Raw genomic sequence first — 19842 nt, 5'->3', positions numbered from 1 at the left:
GAGAGAGAGAGAGAGAGAGGGAGGGAGAGGGAGAGGGAGAGGGAGAGGGAGAGGGAGAGAGAGAGAGAATGTTTAACTTGCCTGAAATGGCAGCTCGCTCTATTTATACACATACCCATGTATCGTAGACCTATATCATCTTGACTTCGTTAATATTCGATTTTACGGATATGATTGCTTACTCTTGTCCCTGAAGGGTATACCTAGACCGATGTTTAACGAGAAGCCACCAATTTAATGCTAAAACCATAATTTCCTGCTTCAAGTTTAATAACAACCGACAAATATACGCCTTATGCACGGTAATTATTCATATCGCTTCCGCGTGCATTTATACGTAATTAGCGTATACCCGTTGCTGGTAGGTAATACCAGTGATTTTTCCTGGAGAAGAAATTTATTTCCCGTATAACAATAATATTATATACCTGCAGGTGAAATTTCATGACTGCTCACTATTTCTAGCGTCGCCTGCAATCGTCTGTCACTTAGCACAGTTAAACGCGCGGGAAACCGTCGTCAAGTTTTTTTCCGGTACCATTTAATCAATATGACCAACGGCCGGGACATTTCACAGAAAATCGTGGTTTGTTTAACGTTCAAAGGAAACAGAAGATGGAAACGAGATACTGAGCAGTTTCGGAAAATCTCATCTCGAACATGAACACTGTACGATCTGCCTAAATTCGGTGCGGCGCAGCGACATTCAAAACGCGTATTAGTCCAAAGTTGTGATCTAAACTATACCTTATTTCGAACCTAATTCACGAAAGCACTGTTGTACGGCATGTCAACCGGTGATCTAAAAACCGGAACCATCAAGACTGATCATCTCATACACCAGTGTTCGAAAATACAAAATTCACCCAATCAAACATCACTCGAACGAAGAAGAGAAATGCTAAATGGTTTCCGGTAGATCGACAAATACAATTTGCTGACCCCGGGGCAACAACTTTTTGTTTTTTCTCACACAGCCTCACCTAGATAGATAAGAAAACAACTCAATGCAGACATTGGTTGACGATTCATTCGTTAGGCACCACCAACACGACTGAGATATCTGCAGCTGCACTTCCGGGAGTGCGACAGCACAACCTACTGATCGATACTGCAGATCTGAATTTCCTTCCCCCCTTCAGTTTCGAAAGTTGGTTACGATAGTTCGACTGCATGCGTTATTGAATTTATCGGGACTGATTACGCAGCAGTTGAGCAGTCTCGAGTAATCCAAACCAAACACTACAGCTGCATTAACCACGGTTCATATCCAATCACCAAACTCCTGACTTCCGGCACGTAACGCGGCGCCGTGCATCCCTTGCACAACTTCTGTATTCAGATCGTCGTAATGCCAAATACCGATTTCAGACAGCGTTAACTAGCAGCTCGGCGGATCGTGACCGTTGTGAATCCATTCGGGGTAGCCAAAGGTCCCAAATGTACCGAATAGTGTCGGCACGCCAACGTCTACGTGTGTCGAGGGTGAAATTGAAGTCTGACAAAACTGAATGGAGGGATAGCTGCAGGGATTCCTGCGGGTTCATCTCGGTTCTCGTGGTTTCTCAACTGGACCGGAGGAAGCTGCGCAGCGTGGGGAACAAATTATCAACTAATTCTCACGCTGAGGGTGCAAATTTGTAGTATGTTTCTTCCACACGGCGAGCGACACTCTCTCTCTCTCTCTCTACCCCTCCATTACTATTATATCTCTCTCTCTCCCCCTCTTTATCTCTATCTCTCTGTTCGCTTTCCTCTCCGCGACTCGTGCTGCTCTACCCGCGCTCTGATATGATTAACGAGATAACACTAATTGCTTGAATTTGCGAGTAGGAGTGATGCTCATCTTTCTCCGAATTACCTGCGACAAATTTTGAAATAATCTTCGCGCTTGGTTTAATGCATACCTGCCAAATCAGTTGAGATTGAATCATCAGGTTGACTATACAGATTAATTAGTTTATGTATTTTCGATTCACCGCCTTGAATTGTTATTACTTTTTCATTTTTCATGGCACCTATTCGACAGAACCATGTAAACTTATTCTTCACCTTCGTCTCACCCAGACTTTACGCCTGGTACAGCTATTACAGTTGAACGTCAATATTTTTACTTGTATAGTTCGCACGCTACCTGCATTAGCCAGTGATATGATCTCGATTTTTCGTGTTCTTTCACCTAACGTGTACCACAGCTGGTATCGGTATCGCATCGAATGGTGTGAAAAATGGGTAACGAATCAGAGGTCAAATAATCAGACCGTGTAGAGTATTTTTTACATTTTATTTTCCACTGTTTTAGATGTTTGATAATTTTTTTCCCTCTCTTTATTACCAAACGGATATATTTCTGCCGAATTCCGTTAGACTTTCGTGCAGTCTTGATATTGGGCTATACTTTCCACTCATGAAAGTAGCGGGGCCCATTTTTCAACTACAATTTGGTTTACCCTTGGATCTCTGGCGTATATTTTCGCATTATTCAATTGGTTTTTGCCATGGTCTGTCGGCATGGATGCTTATGTGTCATGTTATCCGTTATCAACTGAAACGACATAAATTTGTGCCTCACTGCTGTAAGCCACTGAAATCCGCATTCGAGTATGAAAAATTCGAGTTGAGACTTTTCGCTTTTCCTCTTCTTATTTGATTTTTTCATGTCGCACTTGTCTTATTTCAGACCTGGAGGTGCCATGAGAATAAAACCTCTGTATTATAAGTGGAAAGAATCGCACTTTAGTCGATGAAAGACTTTTCTGAGTGATCGAATATAGTAGATATTAGACTTTATACAGACGAGAAAAGAAGGTTCAGTAATCGATGTGATGAAAGAACTCAAGTATGGCTAATGGCATTGATCAATAACTGCAGTTGAGTGACCAAGGACGGCGTAAGAGGTGGGAAACAAAAACTAACGGAGTGAGAATGATACCGTCCCCAATGTGATTTTCAACAGATGTAAGAGAAAGATATTCGAAGGTTGACGTAATTTGACCATTATTATATTTTTCCCATTATTCAATTTTGTATTTAAATAAAAGTAGCTATGTAATCTATTCGTTTTGTCCTCAAATTTCCCTATAAATCTGTGCAGTGGTATGAGAGAATTTTTCGAGTAATCTTGCAATGGCCCGTGAGGCGGTAAAGAGTGAAGGAGGCTTTAAACTTCACTAAATAATTCGATCCGTATAATCACCCAGGCGTAGATTAGTCTCAACCCTTAGGCTTTATTTAACCCGTGATATCCGCGCCTTAGCACTGTTTAGCTAAATGGGATGTTCTCACGTCAGCGCTTTCGCCGCTGGTGGAAAACTATTCGTAGAAGTTTCATTTCGTATATAATCGCGTGAATACCGGGGACCCGGTCGGGTGATAGGTACAGTACATATAAAAAAGGCCCTCTTACGCCCGGCTGCGATGACGAGATTTTTCACGATGTTTCGCGGGTCTCGAATAGACGCTGGTTGATATTGATAGCGCGATATTTAGTTGAAGGAGCGCAAAGCAAATGCAATTTTTCCTATGCTCACGCGAAACGAGGACTGGCACAAGGTGGGAAAACGAAGTGTTGCGGGAGGGCGGACGGAATGGGGAAGGAAGGAGCTTGCATGGGAGGGTGAGAAATGAAAGATTGATGGGGCGAGAATTGTTGGGAAATGAGGGTAAGAGAAACGGGATAAGAAATGGTGGTCTGCTGCTCGGGGCTACGTTTGAACCTCGAACTCGAGGTGTAACAGGAAAGTGGAAGGTGGAAGATGGAAGATGGAAGGTGGAAGGTGGAAGGTGGAAGGTGGAAGGGCGAAAATGACCCGCAAGGGTGAATCGCTTGACGGTCAGCTGGACTCGCTGGGCCAAGATCACGTGGAGCACTTTGGTCGGAGCTCGACTCCTGGAGGTATTTCCGCCGTATCGATGGGTCCAATAACCGAAACCGGTATCCGGTGACCCCGCGATTCTAGCCAGACGATCGCATCGCGTCGTACCGTAGACTGCCACCCATTGCCTACGAACTCGTCTGCAATTGATGCCGATTATCCTCAGGGGCTGACGTGGGGGCGATACAGAGTTACAACCCTAACCTCAAACCCTGCTTGGCCGAAGGTTCCTTCCTATCTTTTCTGATTGTGAGTGGAGCTACCTACCGCTGGCTAGTTATCACGACGAATAAATCTTGGTCGCTTTTACTCAAAGTGGGACATTTCTTTATGCCACGTTTATCGTCCTGGTTACTCGGTGCACTCAAACATTACCCATGCAACTACCGGTTGTTGTATATTGTATAATGTATATGCGAGACGGGTACGCAGGAATTTTAGTGCAGTTGGGCAGGATCAAAGTTTGCGGGATATTCGACCGCGTGCACGCCGATCAATGCAGCTAGTTACAGAAACTTTTGTGCCACGTTTACCGAGCTGTTCTAATGGCTGAATGAAGTCAACTGTAGACTGAATTAGACCGTCTAGTCATCGCTCTATTCAAATAATTCGGGATGCGCGATCACTTGAAACTTCGCCCAAAGTATCAAACTCCCAAATCCGATCGGTGCCGTTTCAATCCTCGAATTGAATCTCTCGACTCTACCTTTGTTAACTTTACGTATAATCGTTGAGTGAAAGGCGATCTAAGAATCACATTTGGTTTCGAATGGTAATGTTTAACGGTAGGATTATCCGTTCCGCTCATAGTAAGTTTGTTTACCAGCATCGATTCAGCTTCAATTATTGTAAATAGAGGCTTAGATGTACATTTTTTCCAAGCACAGAACCTCTGAGAGCGTCGCTGGTAAAGCGGTTCGTTCAGGTTCCCACGAAACAAGTTTTTTCATCGTTTGGAATCGGATCAGAGCTTTGAGAAGCTCAACGACCCACCAGAGTTGAGCTGAGCCGCTTTATTTGTATTTTTGAACCTCGGACTCTTGAGGTACGTTCAACCAGAACGATGTTAAGAAGATAAGTCTAATCCGAGCCCCTCTTCTACGTGCTTTAAACAAAAAAAATAACCGCTCAACGGTATTGAGCGGTATGATTCAACTAAATACACATAGAATATCATCCGTCAAGCCTGTCAGTGATTCTAGAATCACTTAATTAATTATGAAAAATCGTCAACCGCGAGTTACATTTCAAGTCGGAAGTAAAAATCCTGACCGCATGCGACAACAAACGTTCGGACCAATCATTTCTCACTTAACCCATCAAAACCGTTATACAAAACGTCACAAAGGTTGTGTTGCCTCGGTATAATATTTCAGTTTTGCTCGGTGAAATTGCTGTCAAGCGTCGCTGGTGTGTGTCACACGAGTTAAATTGCCTCGATAGTAACGAACAGCTTCGCTGGACTTTGATGGGGATTCGCGTCAACGTTCACAGGTAATCATACTAAAGGCCCAAAACATCGGTTAAGCGACAAGTATTGATGATGGCTGCGCCACGCAAATGTTTTAATACAGGACTGTCCAAAGCCTGCGGAATGAACAAAAAATAAAGGAGGATACAAAAAATCAATGATTCGCAAATTGCCGTCGCGATTCAATTTCTGTATCCTTCTTATCGTCACGAGTGTCAGCCGTTACACGTGACAGCGCGGCAAGACTGACAACCGAAGTGTAACGCGCGTAGAAAACGAAGGTGAGTAATAAGACGCGCGACATTTTCGTAAGTATCACTCATCACTTATATCACGTACAGTGACATTTGCTAAGAAACGGCAAGGAGCCGTGAAATGTCACTGCAGGCATTTTAGACGTCGTTGATTCATCCGAGGGTCCTGAACCCCTGACAGGCAACGCGGGTAAAGTCACCCCCTCAACCCCCCAAAAACTTGTACTCTTAAACCAGACCGTAAGGATTGAACCGATTCAATGTTATCTTTTATTTGTTTAGTTGAACTTAATTACTTTCAGTACAACCATTTTATGCGGAATTGTTTAAGCGTTAATTGAATAAAAAAATCTCTCTACCTTTATTAGAAGCTGAGATATTTAAAATTAATTTTCACTGGGTATTTTTGCCAGTCACTGCTACGAGAGATATACGGCTTGGATGTTTGCGTGTCAGGGGTTAACCAGCGAATTGTACGTGGCACAATCTCTCGTGCGCTTGTATCTGTAAAATTTTTCAGTGCTTTTCAATTTTTTTTTTCTTCTTTCACTTAACTTTGGACGAATCAAATCGTCATGTCTTTCATCTCAACGATTTTATTTCACTTTGAAATCTCGAGTATTCCCAAGAAAGGTTATCATTACGTCGTGAGTAAACATATTTACCGGTATAACGCGAGTATCGCATAATAAGTTTTTCGAAGACAGGAAGATTCCACTTGTATCTTGATACATACATCTGCAGGCACAAACAGAAGTTCTCCAGTCCAGGCTGGTCGCTGAAGGTTGTGGAAGTGACAACGAGGGGAAAAAAATTATTTGGGAAGTTTCATCATCGTCCATTTGACGCGTGCGGCGGTTGGATTTGGCGTTCAGTGCGTGAGAATAGAACCGGTGAAATGAAGACTCGGTAAAGAGTGTCGACAGGCAGGTGACAGGCATCGTATACACGGTATTTCCCCGCTGAACCTCATCTTCACAGCAGTTCTGGGAAAATGGTCAACGCAAAGGGAGAGAAAAAGAGAGAGAGCGTATGTGAGAAAAAGAAAAACTCTTACATACTTGTAGCGTCATCCGAAAGCTCATAACCAACATTGGCTCGACATATGACAGCGGGCTTCTACCCGGCTCTTTGCAAATCCCGACACTCGATCAATTCCTACGGGTGCGTATAAGACGGAACGAAGAAGATCAGCTGACTATAACCGCGACTAGCTGACTGACTGCGGGATTACGGTTTGAGAATCGTCGCCCGGAGGCAAGTTCTCGCGAATCGGAGAGTCGGATTAATCTGCCTGCTTGACCGTCGAGGTAAGACTGATGGATGAAAGATGAAGCTCCGAATAAGACACGGAGCGGGTGTTTGCACGCCGCGGATGAAGATGAAAATCTGAGCCGAGTTCCTGCGGGGTATGAGAGAAGACACGCTCCGCGGAGACTGGGGATGGATATACGCTCTGCCAACCAGTTCCCGCTTCCTGGCGTTCTTCCCGTTGGCCCATCATTTTTCATATTTCAAGCTCACGAATATCCGTCGACGCTTGACGTCTCCGTCAAGACGTCGACGATATGCCGCGTTGATTGAATCGAGTCGAACGTCACGCTGTCGCTCTTGCATCCCGCAAACATCACTCTCTCTCTCTATCTCTCTCTCTCTTTCTACCTCTGTCTCTATTTTCCCTGTTCGTCTCGCTTCTTGCTTCTCACTTATACTCCCTTTTTACATTCTCTTTCCTCCATTTTCTTCAACTCCCGTTCCGACGTGAATCGCGGATTATAACTCGGACGAAACGGCTGACGGCGAAAGGAAGAGGGCGAGAGGGAAAAGGGAAGGAGGAAGCGAAGCGTCGGCTGAGCGGCCATTTTTAACGAAATTTACCTTACCAATTTGTTCGCTTCCTCAAACTTGTGCTAATCAATTTACCGGATTTGGCGTCTACTCGATTTTAATAATTGCTCTTTCTCTCTCTCTCTCTCTGTTTCTCTTCATCCTTCTTTTGGAATATATCCTTTTCTCTCGTAATTATTGGCGGAACTCTGCCGTAATCTCGACACTCGTCTTTTAATTCGCAATTGTTTACATTGCAAATATTTTAAAGAAATTGAATACAAGAAGGGTGAAAGTTCGAGGGTTAAGGGAATATTCAATGTCGCAGAAAGAGGGGTTAAAATACTGAACTGCCGATCTGAATTTCAAATGATCAGCGTCAGTAACCTTACTTGTAACGTCATGAAAGGTTCGAAACGACGGCGTTTGACAATATTTTCTTTCACCAACGGTGAAAGCGACTTGGGGTCTCTCTTTAACACTGAATCTCTATAATCCCGGCATCGAATTATCCTAATACGCGTGGGGGTGAACAGATTTGAATTATAAACGAATTATCCCGGAATTTCTTCCGAATCGTAACGACTGTAGTACTCGAACTCGGTTAATCGGATCGTACGTAAGTTCTACGTCACGAGGTACTCTTATCGCGCGACTGAATTGAATTACGAAATTGGACGAGCAATCAGACGAGAAAATGGGTGACGTTATAATTTTCATTGCGAAACTTTGCATCCGTTGCGCAAGGCCTTGATAGCACCTAATTTCAAGGCATTTCCCAGTTTCCATTTGGGCTAACGAGTATAAACCGACCCGGCGTAACTTTAACGAACCTTTTTGGAAGACGCAGCCAATTTGAAAGTTTTCCAGGCTTGAATAAAAATAGCATCGGACATGCGCCGGTCTCGCCAATGTAATTCTGTTATTAATTAACGCTCCGCGCCTCGAGTGCGGCCCGGTTAGCCGGTTTATTGACGACGGGCAGACACATCGCAGCACCGCAAAATGTTGTTCTTTCACACACGGTGTCAAGGGAACCTCGTGCCGGGGTGTAATTCTAAAGTCTTGGAAAGTCAGTGGCTCGAAACAGGGCATAACTCCGCGAGGTGCACTCGAATAATGAAGCAACTTCGTTTCCACGCTCCATAGAACACCGCGGAGAGATTCGCGATAGGTACGCATTGAAAAATACAGGTTAAGCCAAGGTAGGTCAGGTTCCGTTGGGTTCGTTTAGGGTAAGTTCGCCACGGACTGAATAATTACTCGCGCGCAATTGAGTGTGCCACAAAGAGGCGCCATCTCCCACTTCATGGATCCCGGACAGCGAGCTCCTTGTTACGCTGACACCCCTCTTCTTTCGCACACAATTAAGGTCCTCGTTCCTTAAACTCCACCTCGGACTCATTACACAAAAAACACCGCCTCGCCTCAGGTTTTCAGAAATGCTCTTCGAACGTAAAATGCACAGCGGCGTTAGTAGGTCGGGCTTTTTTCCGCTCAATTTACCTCTTCGTCTATGTATCCGTCTCTCGCTAATTGCTATTGCTCCGTATTAGAATTTTTCACCCGTATCGAACCAAGACTGCTGACGTGCTTCTGGTACGACGGTATCTATATTGAAGACCCGCATACCTCGTGCATGCTAATCTTTATCGATTTCCGACTCATACCTAACGCTTGGCTGGCGCCGGTAACGCAGGCAACTGACATAATTACAGGACTGACTTGATCTCTTGAGAACTAGTTAGTTCAACCTTTGGGAAAATGCAGATCAAGATATAACGATTCTAGTTTCAACAGATAGCGAATTTGTACAGAGATGGCCTCTATTCAGAGATCAAGCTCGAGCTTAAATCAGTCGATCGATTCATTTTTGCTGCAATTAGCTGTCGATAATTCCACGGATACTGTACCCATGCTCTATACTGTACGAGAAACTATACGATAACTACAAGGCCGTTTAACCGTTCGGGTGACCTTTGGATCTGAATACATGTAATCATTTCATTGATCATTGATTGCATCCCTAACGAACCGACGTTCTTCATCTTCGTTCAACTAATGCATGTACAGAATTCCTTCCTCATGTACACGCACACCTATACGTACTAGTAACCAATTGACTTGATTAAATTTAGCTTGTAATTCAGCGTGCATGAAAAATAACCGTACGAAGCACTGTGTGGGCTTGAATTTATGCCTAAAGTTTTGCCGAATTTTTGACGGACAAGAGATGGGGAGCTCGACCCGGGCATAAAGTATCCCGTGACAAAACGTTCCGACGGTCCGATATCTTGGTGAAAGATAACTGTCACTTGATCCTTCGCAAGCCCTTTCTACAGCTCTCGGGGTTGACCAGCTGTCCGGAAAGATCGGACGCGATATGAAAACCGAGGTTTTATGCAGTCCCTACCGCCGGAAAATATCCCGACGTTTCGGACCCTCCGCCTGTTGTGAAAACGGTTTTCGAGTCGAGCCGATCTCGTGTGAAAACGCCGCTTGGTCACGACGTGAGCTTCGTGAGCGGATTCGATTTTTCTTCTAAATAATTGCACGTAAGGTGTTCCACCCTCAAGAATTTGGTTCGTCGTCGTAGCTTACTTGCGTATCGCCAATCGGTAATACGGTTCGAGGGTCGAAAATTTTTCATACCCTTGTGTATCGCCTCACCGGGTCGCAAGTGAAGCCAGACCTTTCATCTTTTTCAATAGGGATGAAACAAAAGGAGTCAAAAGTCACGCAAACGGAATTTTAGCGTAAAGCAAATCAGTGCTGCCACACTCGACGGCACTTTAGACCCCACAGTCTTGCGATCATCATTTCATATAATGCGCGATGTTCACTGTGGAATATTCTACAAGAGAGTCCCACCTATCGGTTCTTATTTCTGTCGCCTAATATACATATGTTGAATTGTGCCAGGTTTAAGTTGGGTAGAAAATCGAGGGGTACTTCAATTTAACCTACGCTCATTGGCTTCCTAGAATATAAACTGTGGATACTTTTTCGAGCCACTTATTCGACCTCTTCCGAGAGCTTAAGTAAAATAATTATCATCTGTAGAAAGAATTTCATCAGTATTTAAATTATTGCTAACCAATTCACAGAAATGGTTATACTACACCCCAGACTCGGAGCAGAAGAAGCGTCTCGAGCTTTTATTTTCTTGTAAATTAAAGACGAGAAAAACGGAAAGACTACAGTCGAAGACGACGCCAATAACGTCTGAGCCGAGTTTCAGGGGAAGTGATGAGCGTAGCATCTGGGAAACAAGCCCGCGGCGTCATGCTCCGATAATTAGCCTGAATTTCGAACCGGAGAAGCAACATGGCACAAAGAATTCTAATTTTCTCATTTATTTATTAATTTTTCCATTTAGTGAGACGGCAAAAGTCATTTGATATATGCAAACTCTCCAGGCACCGTGGATTGATTAGAATAAGATGCCTGTAGCAGTTAATCAACAAGGTGGCTGCATTTCCTGTTCATGCAATTATACGGCGGCTGCACAAAGAGATTGAGTCGAATAAAATCTGCGCGATGGTTTTAGGTGGCGTGGCTCCGAGTCGACACGCAGACCATTCTAACGATAGCCAGTCACGTGATCACAAAGAATCACCGGATCGCAGTGACGCATAGCGGGCATCGCACGTGGTCCCTGCACATACGTGACACGCGAGAAACGGACCGTGGCTGGTACATGTGCCAGGTGAACACCGACCCGATGTCCAGCAACACGGGCTTCCTGGATGTCGTCGGTGAGTACCAGAATCAAAAGGTTCGCCAAGACTCGAGGTGGTGCCCTAGTCGATTTCGACGTGCTCGTACGCATCTCTGAACATCGAAGTCCGCGTATCTGAAACGTGAACGAGGGTCTAACACCCCCCTTCTATACACAATTCTGAACAAAAACGCTCCGGCACATTTTCATTTGACGCAGAAACAAAGAAATGGTACGAATTCTACGAATTTACCAGTGCGATTTCGTAGAGTCCGTGCCGTTTCTTTATTTCTGCGTCAAATGAAAATGTGTCGACATGTTTTTGGTCAGAATTGTGTATAGAATGGGACTCGCGAGTTCTTTTTTGCATTCGAGATACGTGGGCATCGATATTGCGAGATATATACGTCAACGTCGAAATCGACCAGGGCACCTCCCTAACAATTAGCATTACTTGAAATTCTCTGGAAGCTTGAAAGTATTCGAAGTTGGACTCGTCCGATCACCTGTGTGACTTTACGCGAGAAAATTCAGCTCGAGTCTCGTCATGCTTTATAGGTGTAATAGGTAGACGATAAAAGGTCAATGAGTAATTGACACGGCGCTTTAGTGGCATGAAAAATTGAGCTCGGAGACAAAAAGTCTCGGTAGTAAATATTATAACACGTCGACGAGGTGGGTATGAGATTATATCACTAAAATACGAGGATATCACGTGTGAAAAGGTCCAGAGCTGTAATGGGAGTAACAATAAGTGGTTCCGAGGTATACGCATGAGCTCGCGAGCAAATGTCAAGAAATAAACCGTGGGCTCAAAAACTCGCTGTGATCACCAGGGAAGATAGTGAGGTACGATCACCCTGCAGTAAACGTGAAAATGGCTGGGAGTAACGCTTCGTTTTTTATACATACTCGTGAAAAATATCCGTTGCGTGGACAGGACGAAGAACAAGGAATAAGTGACGTATATTTAAAAATGCATGTATGATTATCGTCACTGCATTCGGTAGGAATCCCTTCCTGTGAAATTTGAATCAGTTCTTGAATAAATTATCACTTCAGAAGAGCACTCATATTATCTCGGGTATCTCAAGTGGGCTTTTCGAGGGACAGCCGTCGTGCTTTATTTTGGACGCGCGATGTGTGCTTAACTGTCAGCACGTAACGTGTGAAAGGCAGCAGTGGGAGGAATTACCGTAGCTTCTGCATTTGCAAACGAATTCCGATTCAAGATGTTTAGAATCTGTCCAATTATCTTTGCCTTTTTTATACGTTGAAACTCTTCGAGATTAAAAATTAAATAAATATGTTTGGGTTATCCACCAGTATTATTCGCGTGCATCATACGATGCAAAGAAGTCACACGTTTTAATTGAGCCTGATCTTTAAACACTATACCACTTTTTCAATTCATTTTTCATGAACTCGTGCAATAATTCAGTACACACGTTGTACTCAATAGATCTTTGTAACGAAAATTATTGTGGTTCGCATTGGCGGTTCATCCACACTGCAATTTCTTTTTCTTTTATGTAAGAAGGGACGATATCGAATGTTTGAGAATCGCTATATTCAGATAGAGTATCCGAAACAATCGTTGAAGTCGTTTCAGGCTCTCACTTCGGTTATTGCCTGAAATTGATACAATTTCCAGCTATTCTATGTTCTAGTGTAATATCGCAAGTTCGAACCAACACCGATCTGAAAAACTAGAAAGAAGTTTTCGTCGAATAACGTCAATTCAGAAGCCACTACAATCGATCAGACCTGCAGCCTCGGTATTTCATCAGAGAATATGAAAGTGATGAAAGTGGATGGCCGCGACTCTATCTAACTATATTGTCTGAGAAAAGCAATGAGCGATTATATCTGGTTCTATCGGATATAAGGTTTTCGGGTCAGTCGTGTTAATAATTCTAGTTAACCGCACTCCGAATAGGCATTAAAATATGTGACATCCTCTAGTATATTTCCGGGCAGGGATATCAACGTATCAGAGGAACGATATGCTGTGTCGCGATCTCAAGTATACATTTATTTTTCTTAAAAATAGGTTAGCAAACTATGGCTCGATAGATATTAATTCGAAAAATTGAATAATATTCGTTAAAAACTCAGTAACGCGACCCTACGACGATAAACTTTGTTTTTTTTTTTTTTTCTTACATCCAATTTAAATTCGCAGTAGTACTTTTCATGCATGAGAAGCCTAACCTGCAGTTTACTTTAATCCTAGATAAGTTATACTTGATACACTATTGTTATTTTTTATTACAAGATTTACGATCAATTGTGAATTTGAAACACCAGATATTGAAAAAACTGACCATAAAGTTACGATTTGAAGTCGGGTACATGGCCAAATAGTAAATCGGAGAATCTTTTCAGAAAGTCAGGCTTCAAAGCATACCTTACTAAACAAGCTTATGCGGTAAATCACGAAATGTTACGATCGAATGAACTCAACATGTAACTTATTACATGATTTGTCTGGTCAATTCGATAAGATGTATAAAATATCATATAACAAATTACAAGACTAGAACAAAAATCGCGCAGCGTTGCCCATACGATTTTTGACCAAGTATATCCGATGATTTGTGCTGTTGCGATTTATTACGTAATTTCTTGTATATTTGATTGAATTCACAATACAAATCACGTATTAAATTACATGCTGAATTCATTCGTCATATTTTATGATTTAACACGTGAACATTGTCAGTAGAGTAGTAAAAGGTAAGGCAGGGGTGCACAGGACGAAAAATAAGGGCTTTTCTTTCCTCAAAACGAACACGATGTTTAACGTATTCTTCCCAGCGCACATTTGCATACCGATCGGACACACCGTCGTGTCATAATCCCCGGGTTCCATTAGACCGGCTCATTTCCGTATATCTCCCTAGTTTTTGCATCTCGGATCGAAAACCTCCTCTCTGATCCGTACAACCGCATCAACGCGGTTGATTGGCGAAATGTCACGGAGAGGTGGCAGGAAACCCAGGGGGAAATAAGGGTGCGGGGCGTGTGTACAAGGGGAAAAAAATTTGTTGAATTTATCAAACTCAGTGTTAGTTTCATTTGATGACACAAATCGCTGTTTTCATTATTTCGTCGAATTAAATGACATTCTTTTTATTCAATAAAATGAAAACATTTCTTCCTCATATTTGGCGAGCATAGCAGATCCTTTCTCTTTGCGAAGACTGTTGATTTATAAGTATCGAACACTTACACATCCACGTGGAACACGAATAGTGCACGTGCTGCTAGAGAGAATCGTAATAATTTATACATTTTTATGAACAACTCAGATTTTAGAACCCGAAATTGAATGCTGAGTCGTTCTTTGTAATTTCGTTCCAGTGTAATTCGTAGTTTTAAAAATTTTTCTTTTCTTTCCTGGCGAAAAAATAATTTACGAGTACTGTACATATATATACCTGTATAATAATGTACGTCATAAATGAATTATGAAAATTCTGAATCTGCGAGAACTTGTTGAAAGCATCAACATGAACACAGAATGTTAATCTCAAATCGAAGAAGCGTAAACGAATGCAAGCGCAGCCATTCAAATAGATCGAAAAGGTTTGACTTCTGGACAAATTATACTACATAATTCGAAGGATGCATTCAACATATTCACGTACATAGCTGCAGGCTTGGGCTGAAATTTGCTGTACAAGTGTGTAAACGGGATGTTAGGTGTGCCAAGGACGTCAGGGGATCGAAAAGGGTTTGGAACAGGTTGGTCCTGCAGCGTCCACCGAGGCACACTCACCCTTATCTTCCACCCGGACGCCACACACACACCGAGACCCACACAAACAAATTACAGCGCTCCTCAAACAAGCTGTGGGCCCCGCCGCCGATTTGTGGTAATTCGATGTAAATGTATGTAAAATATACTATTCGCGGTACGTGATTGCACTCTTGGAGAGCTATTAAACACCTTCCTGGCGACGTGCCCCCGGCGCTAATAACCCGAGCGGCGAAGGGCGAAGGTGAGGCGACGGCGAAGGCGAAGGTGAGGGCGTAGACCCATCTGCCGCCCTCTGGGAAGTAACTGTATAAACGTAGTTTAGCCATACGGCAACCCCTCGTTAAATTCCTCTTTATCACAACCGGCGAAGTTGCAACCTCTGGTTAGAGCAGCCGCCTCTGGTCAGCCGGGTCGGGTTGGGTTTCTAAATGGAGGTGCTAAAATAAGAGATCTCTTTGCTTTCCAGATACCATCGCAATTCCGGCTGCGAGGTCTTACCAGAACCCCGGGCGTGTAGCAGGAGGCGTTACGTACAACAGGGTATACCTGCGGTATAAATAAAGCGAAATATTGCGCTGTCAAAAATCGACGAGTAACTGCAGCGGCTTCGCTGGATTTTCGAACGGATAGGTTCTGGATTAATTAAGCGGTGCTGCTACGTGCGATAGGAACGAATATTCGACTCGCGGAGAGTTTTTCTGCGGCTGGTTGCAGGGCTGCCTATAATTTTCACCTGTGAAACGTTCATAAATCCAACCGTTTCTCGCCGCGGCGTTGCACGCCCCTCGTTACTTGTTTCATAAACGTTTTTACCGATCTTTTTTTTGTTCTCGCAATTATCGAGCCCGGCAGATGTGTGAATACGGGATGGATCATCGCAATTCCGTTTCACCGGTGTTCGACAAAAAACCGAATTTATTTTCCAGTGCACACCTTCCGTCACATCTTTGCCGTTCAACAAATACGGCAACAATGATAACTCGCGTCAAGCTGTGGCGCGAACTCCCGACGTTTACGTGCAAAAAGCTCGTTTACAATCGGAAACGGAAACGGTTCTGCCACACGTGTCAGTTATGCAAACAAGCTTGAAAATCCACCGAGACGTTGAAATGAAATGGCATTACGGTAATTATACAAATTAGAATGCAAATATTTTCACACAGCAATTTATATACCAGGTAGAGAGAGAGAGACCAAATACGTACAGTCCACAAGTAAAGTCAATATATGCGAGACACGGCCATTTACATTTTTGGGTCAATAAAGTGTAGTACCTACCGAAAATCTGATTACAGCAGCCGAATTTGATTTTCGACTTCTTCGTCGGAATAGAAAAAAAAGACTTCAAAATAAAAATCTATAAAAACTAATATCCATACAGAGGAGTGGAAACTGTTATCAAGTCGTTCACACGCCCGATAAACTTGGCAGTGGTGCCAAAGGGTAGATATTATTTGCCCTACGTGGTATCAGGTCACAGTTAATCACTAATAGTGCGTGACAGAATGATAAGATATATACGCTACTGATGGTGTGCGTCAATTGTTACGGTAGTCACGTGAGAAAAAACGCACCCGGTGACGGGAGATCGGTCGCTTTTACTAAATTAACAGTCTCTGAGGGAGCGTGCAGCAGAAACCGTTCGACGAGAATTCAGCCGATCAGCCTTTCCGTGATTCTCACTTATATTTTGCAACTGGAGTGGAATATTTCTAAAATTACCAGGTGCCTGTTCTATTCAATCGGCGCTGGCGCGCTTTATCGTTCGACAATTTCAAGTTTAAAACGGACAAATTTGAGAAATGTTAACTTCCGAAGTAATTTCCGAAATATGGAAAAAGCTCAAAGCACTAAAAGCAAGTTTTAGCAAACGAGAATGAGCATGATTGATCGTCAATGAAATTCGATTACTTTCGAGACAATCCATATATGCACGCGAAATTGGCGGAGGAAGTCCTGCCACTTTAACTTACGTACGAAATAACATTCTTCTGTTGAACAGTATAGGTATGTTATACATTGAGATAAATTTCATTTCATTACCGTCATCGTTACTAGAAAGTTCTACTAAAATGGATATCGTTATACAACAACGGTATGAATGTTGAAATTACAAGAAAATTTGGTACATGTAACTATTTAGTGTGATTACAGTTCATTGGTTCGATACTCATTTTCATTTTGTACCCAGAACTACAATGCGTTTTTTGTTTACGGTTAAAGATGAAAATAGTTAAAGACGCGTATGCCAACCACGACTAAAAAACATTCTGTCAGCGCATTGAAAAACCTTTTCCACACATATTGCAAAGAAATCAAATCAAAGATATATCAGAAAATTTCTTGGCTTATCAGATAAAAATTCCCACAACCTCGTCTATTAATGCCAAATTATTGAACCGCACAAGGAATTACCGAACAACTTTGATTCATGGCGATCAATTTATAATAGCCACGCTGCTCGCGCGGTGATTTCTTCAACGCTGCGGCGCTCTTACCCGAAAGGCGATAATAATTGTCCTATCGTACAAGCCTTGGTCTATATCGTAGTACAATTTATGGATTATAAGGGGTGGTATGGTGGATTACAATGGGGGAATTAGCACGTCACTCGGCACCCGACGGGTGCAGGCTGGGGCTTGTCGAATGGCTCACAAATTACCAGAGTGACGCCGGAATTGTTGCAGTGCCCCCGGACATCCTGGACTACCCAACGAGCACGGATATGGTCGTCCGCGAAGGCAGCAACGTGACGCTTCGGTGCGCCGCTACCGGGACTCCAACACCCTCGGTGACGTGGCGCCGCGAGGACGGCAATCCTATAATTGAGTTCAGCACGCAGGAAGGTATGACTGCCGGTTGGATGATTATCTCTTTGAAAAAATCTCCGTCAATTGTACTTGTGGACTACGGGGAGGAAGATTCGATCGAGCATTGATTTTCTGTACGGTTAATTTTTGTCGAGACCCTGACAACTTTTTGTCCTTTCATTCACGACGACCTGACGCATCTCGACTGCAACTCTGACGCAATCCTCGGACATGCCGATTCTTATCGCAGATTGGTAGATTGAAACTATGATGGAATTTGAGGGATGTAGCAAGAAATTTGATTGTATTATAGGAGAGGCCGAGAATCAATCTGCGACTCTTAGTCGTAGCTAGTTTTAAATTTCGGAAATTGATGAAATAACGAGAGTTTCAGATAGCAGTGCGAGTTGGAAATATTCGACAAATATGCGGGCAGGAAAACCGAGAAGCGGTATAGCTACTGAAAATATACATCGAATCGTATCTTAGATTGAACGTCTGGTAACCTAGTGAAAAAGGGGTGAGGGAAGGAAAATGGAAAAAAAGAAGAAAAGAAAAATGCATACACCGAATCGTACGAATGAGTATTAGACACGCAACGAAACTTGTCATGGAATTGGAACGAGCTGAGGAAGCGAAGGTCTCAGGGGATAGCGAGTCATTTTTAGACAGGCATGCAAAAGAGAATTAGATGCTGACAACCTCAACTCTAGTGCGCATGAAAAGCGATAATTTTCTCAAAAAATACTTAAGTGCGATGAATGAGTTTTTCAAAAAAATCACAGTCATATAAACGTTCAGCGAAAGTTTTTTCTCCAATTCAGCTCTGATCTACCCGTCACAAAGGTACACAATGTCTGCACACTGGAAGAAATTTATTGACAGTTTGACTCTTGTGTTTATCGGTCGTTGCAGCAATTTCTTCTACTGATGTCCCGCACCGAAGAGAGTTTTGCACATGGCGTGACATTTCAATAACTGAACAGTAACCCTACTGACACACGTGGACTATAACAAAAATTTGTTCAAGTACCTTGTACCCATACTTCGGTAGGATCCGTGCAGAAGACAATCAACGAGGCTGGAAACTTATCTTCTTCGGTCACAAAGAACCCAAAGCGTTTACGTTGTTTCACAATTCACAACACTGCACTGTCACGCCCGTAAAAAATAAACTAGCTTGATGAAACTAACTTTGGAACACTGAGAACAATTCACATTTGACTGTTTGAGTTATTGGTCAAACGGATTTCAAAACACTTGAAGCCTTCTCTCGCAGCGATGGCCGAAGACTGAACTCCTCGGAACTTTGAGGTACCGATTATACTTCTTACTTTGCGTCATCGTTCGAGATATCGATTTTTCGTAAATCGTTCGGTTTCCATCGATTCGAGAGATGTCACACGTTACGAATATATGTACAGGCATTATACCTACACAGCATCTGTGACTGGATTGTTTTCGACGCTACGCCATCAAGGGCCTTCAAGTAAGTACAAGTAACTACAAGTATGTGTAATCTGTTCGGTACTGTAAATCTTGCCATCGGTTGAAGCCAACTCGCACCGCCCTTCTTATGCATGAAAGTAATGGAACATCAGAGGATAGAATCCGGCGACACTTTGCGCCAACATTCTTCTACTTCTTTACGTAAGTCGAAACTGCAGTACGACCAGAAAATTATGAGATGCGAGAAACGTGGGAGTTTTTTGAAGTTGGAACGTGGATAGGGCAGGAAAAAAATTCGCCCAAGCAATTCCTTGAAACAGGCAGGAGAGATAAAAGATTCGTCTTCTCGATAAATTATGCAGCCCGCAGAGTGAGAGGAAATATTTCACGTCCGTTCTGTCAGCGTCGTCGCACCCTGACAGGGGCCCTGACCTCCGGTAACGACGCTTAGGACCGGCAGAACCTCGGGAATCTCTTTATACTTTTTCCTCACAATACGGGAACTGTCATCGGGGTTCCGGTCGAAATTACGATGTTGGTATAATCACGACGCTGCTGGATACAAAGGGCTTTGACGTCGCGAAGGTGCCGGCGACGATTGAAAAATCCTCCTATAGTGCACCTTCTCACATGCTTCCGTCTTTCTCTCGACTTTCCAGCCGCAATTTT

General features: G+C 43.2%; 1 protein-coding gene across 2 annotated transcripts in view; it reads left to right on the top strand.

Annotated features, from left to right (window-relative positions):
• The window catches only part of LOC124300568 (neurotrimin-like), a 49255-nt gene that overhangs the window by 19945 nt on the left and 9468 nt on the right, over window positions 1-19842 (top strand). The window contains exons 3-4 of one of the 2 annotated variants that reach the window (XM_046754794.1): window positions 10978-11185; window positions 17602-17760. In XM_046754794.1, the coding sequence (XP_046610750.1) occupies window positions 10978-11185; window positions 17602-17760 (367 nt within the window). The remainder of the gene's footprint in view (window positions 1-10977; window positions 11186-17601; window positions 17761-19842) is intronic. The other variant, XM_046754796.1, reaches the window with a different exon arrangement.

The sequence above is a fragment of the Neodiprion virginianus genome, chromosome 3 (assembly GCF_021901495.1).
Source record: "Neodiprion virginianus isolate iyNeoVirg1 chromosome 3, iyNeoVirg1.1, whole genome shotgun sequence".
Taxonomy (NCBI): domain Eukaryota; kingdom Metazoa; phylum Arthropoda; class Insecta; order Hymenoptera; family Diprionidae; genus Neodiprion; species Neodiprion virginianus.
This window is presented reverse-complemented; position numbering and strand designations above follow the sequence as displayed.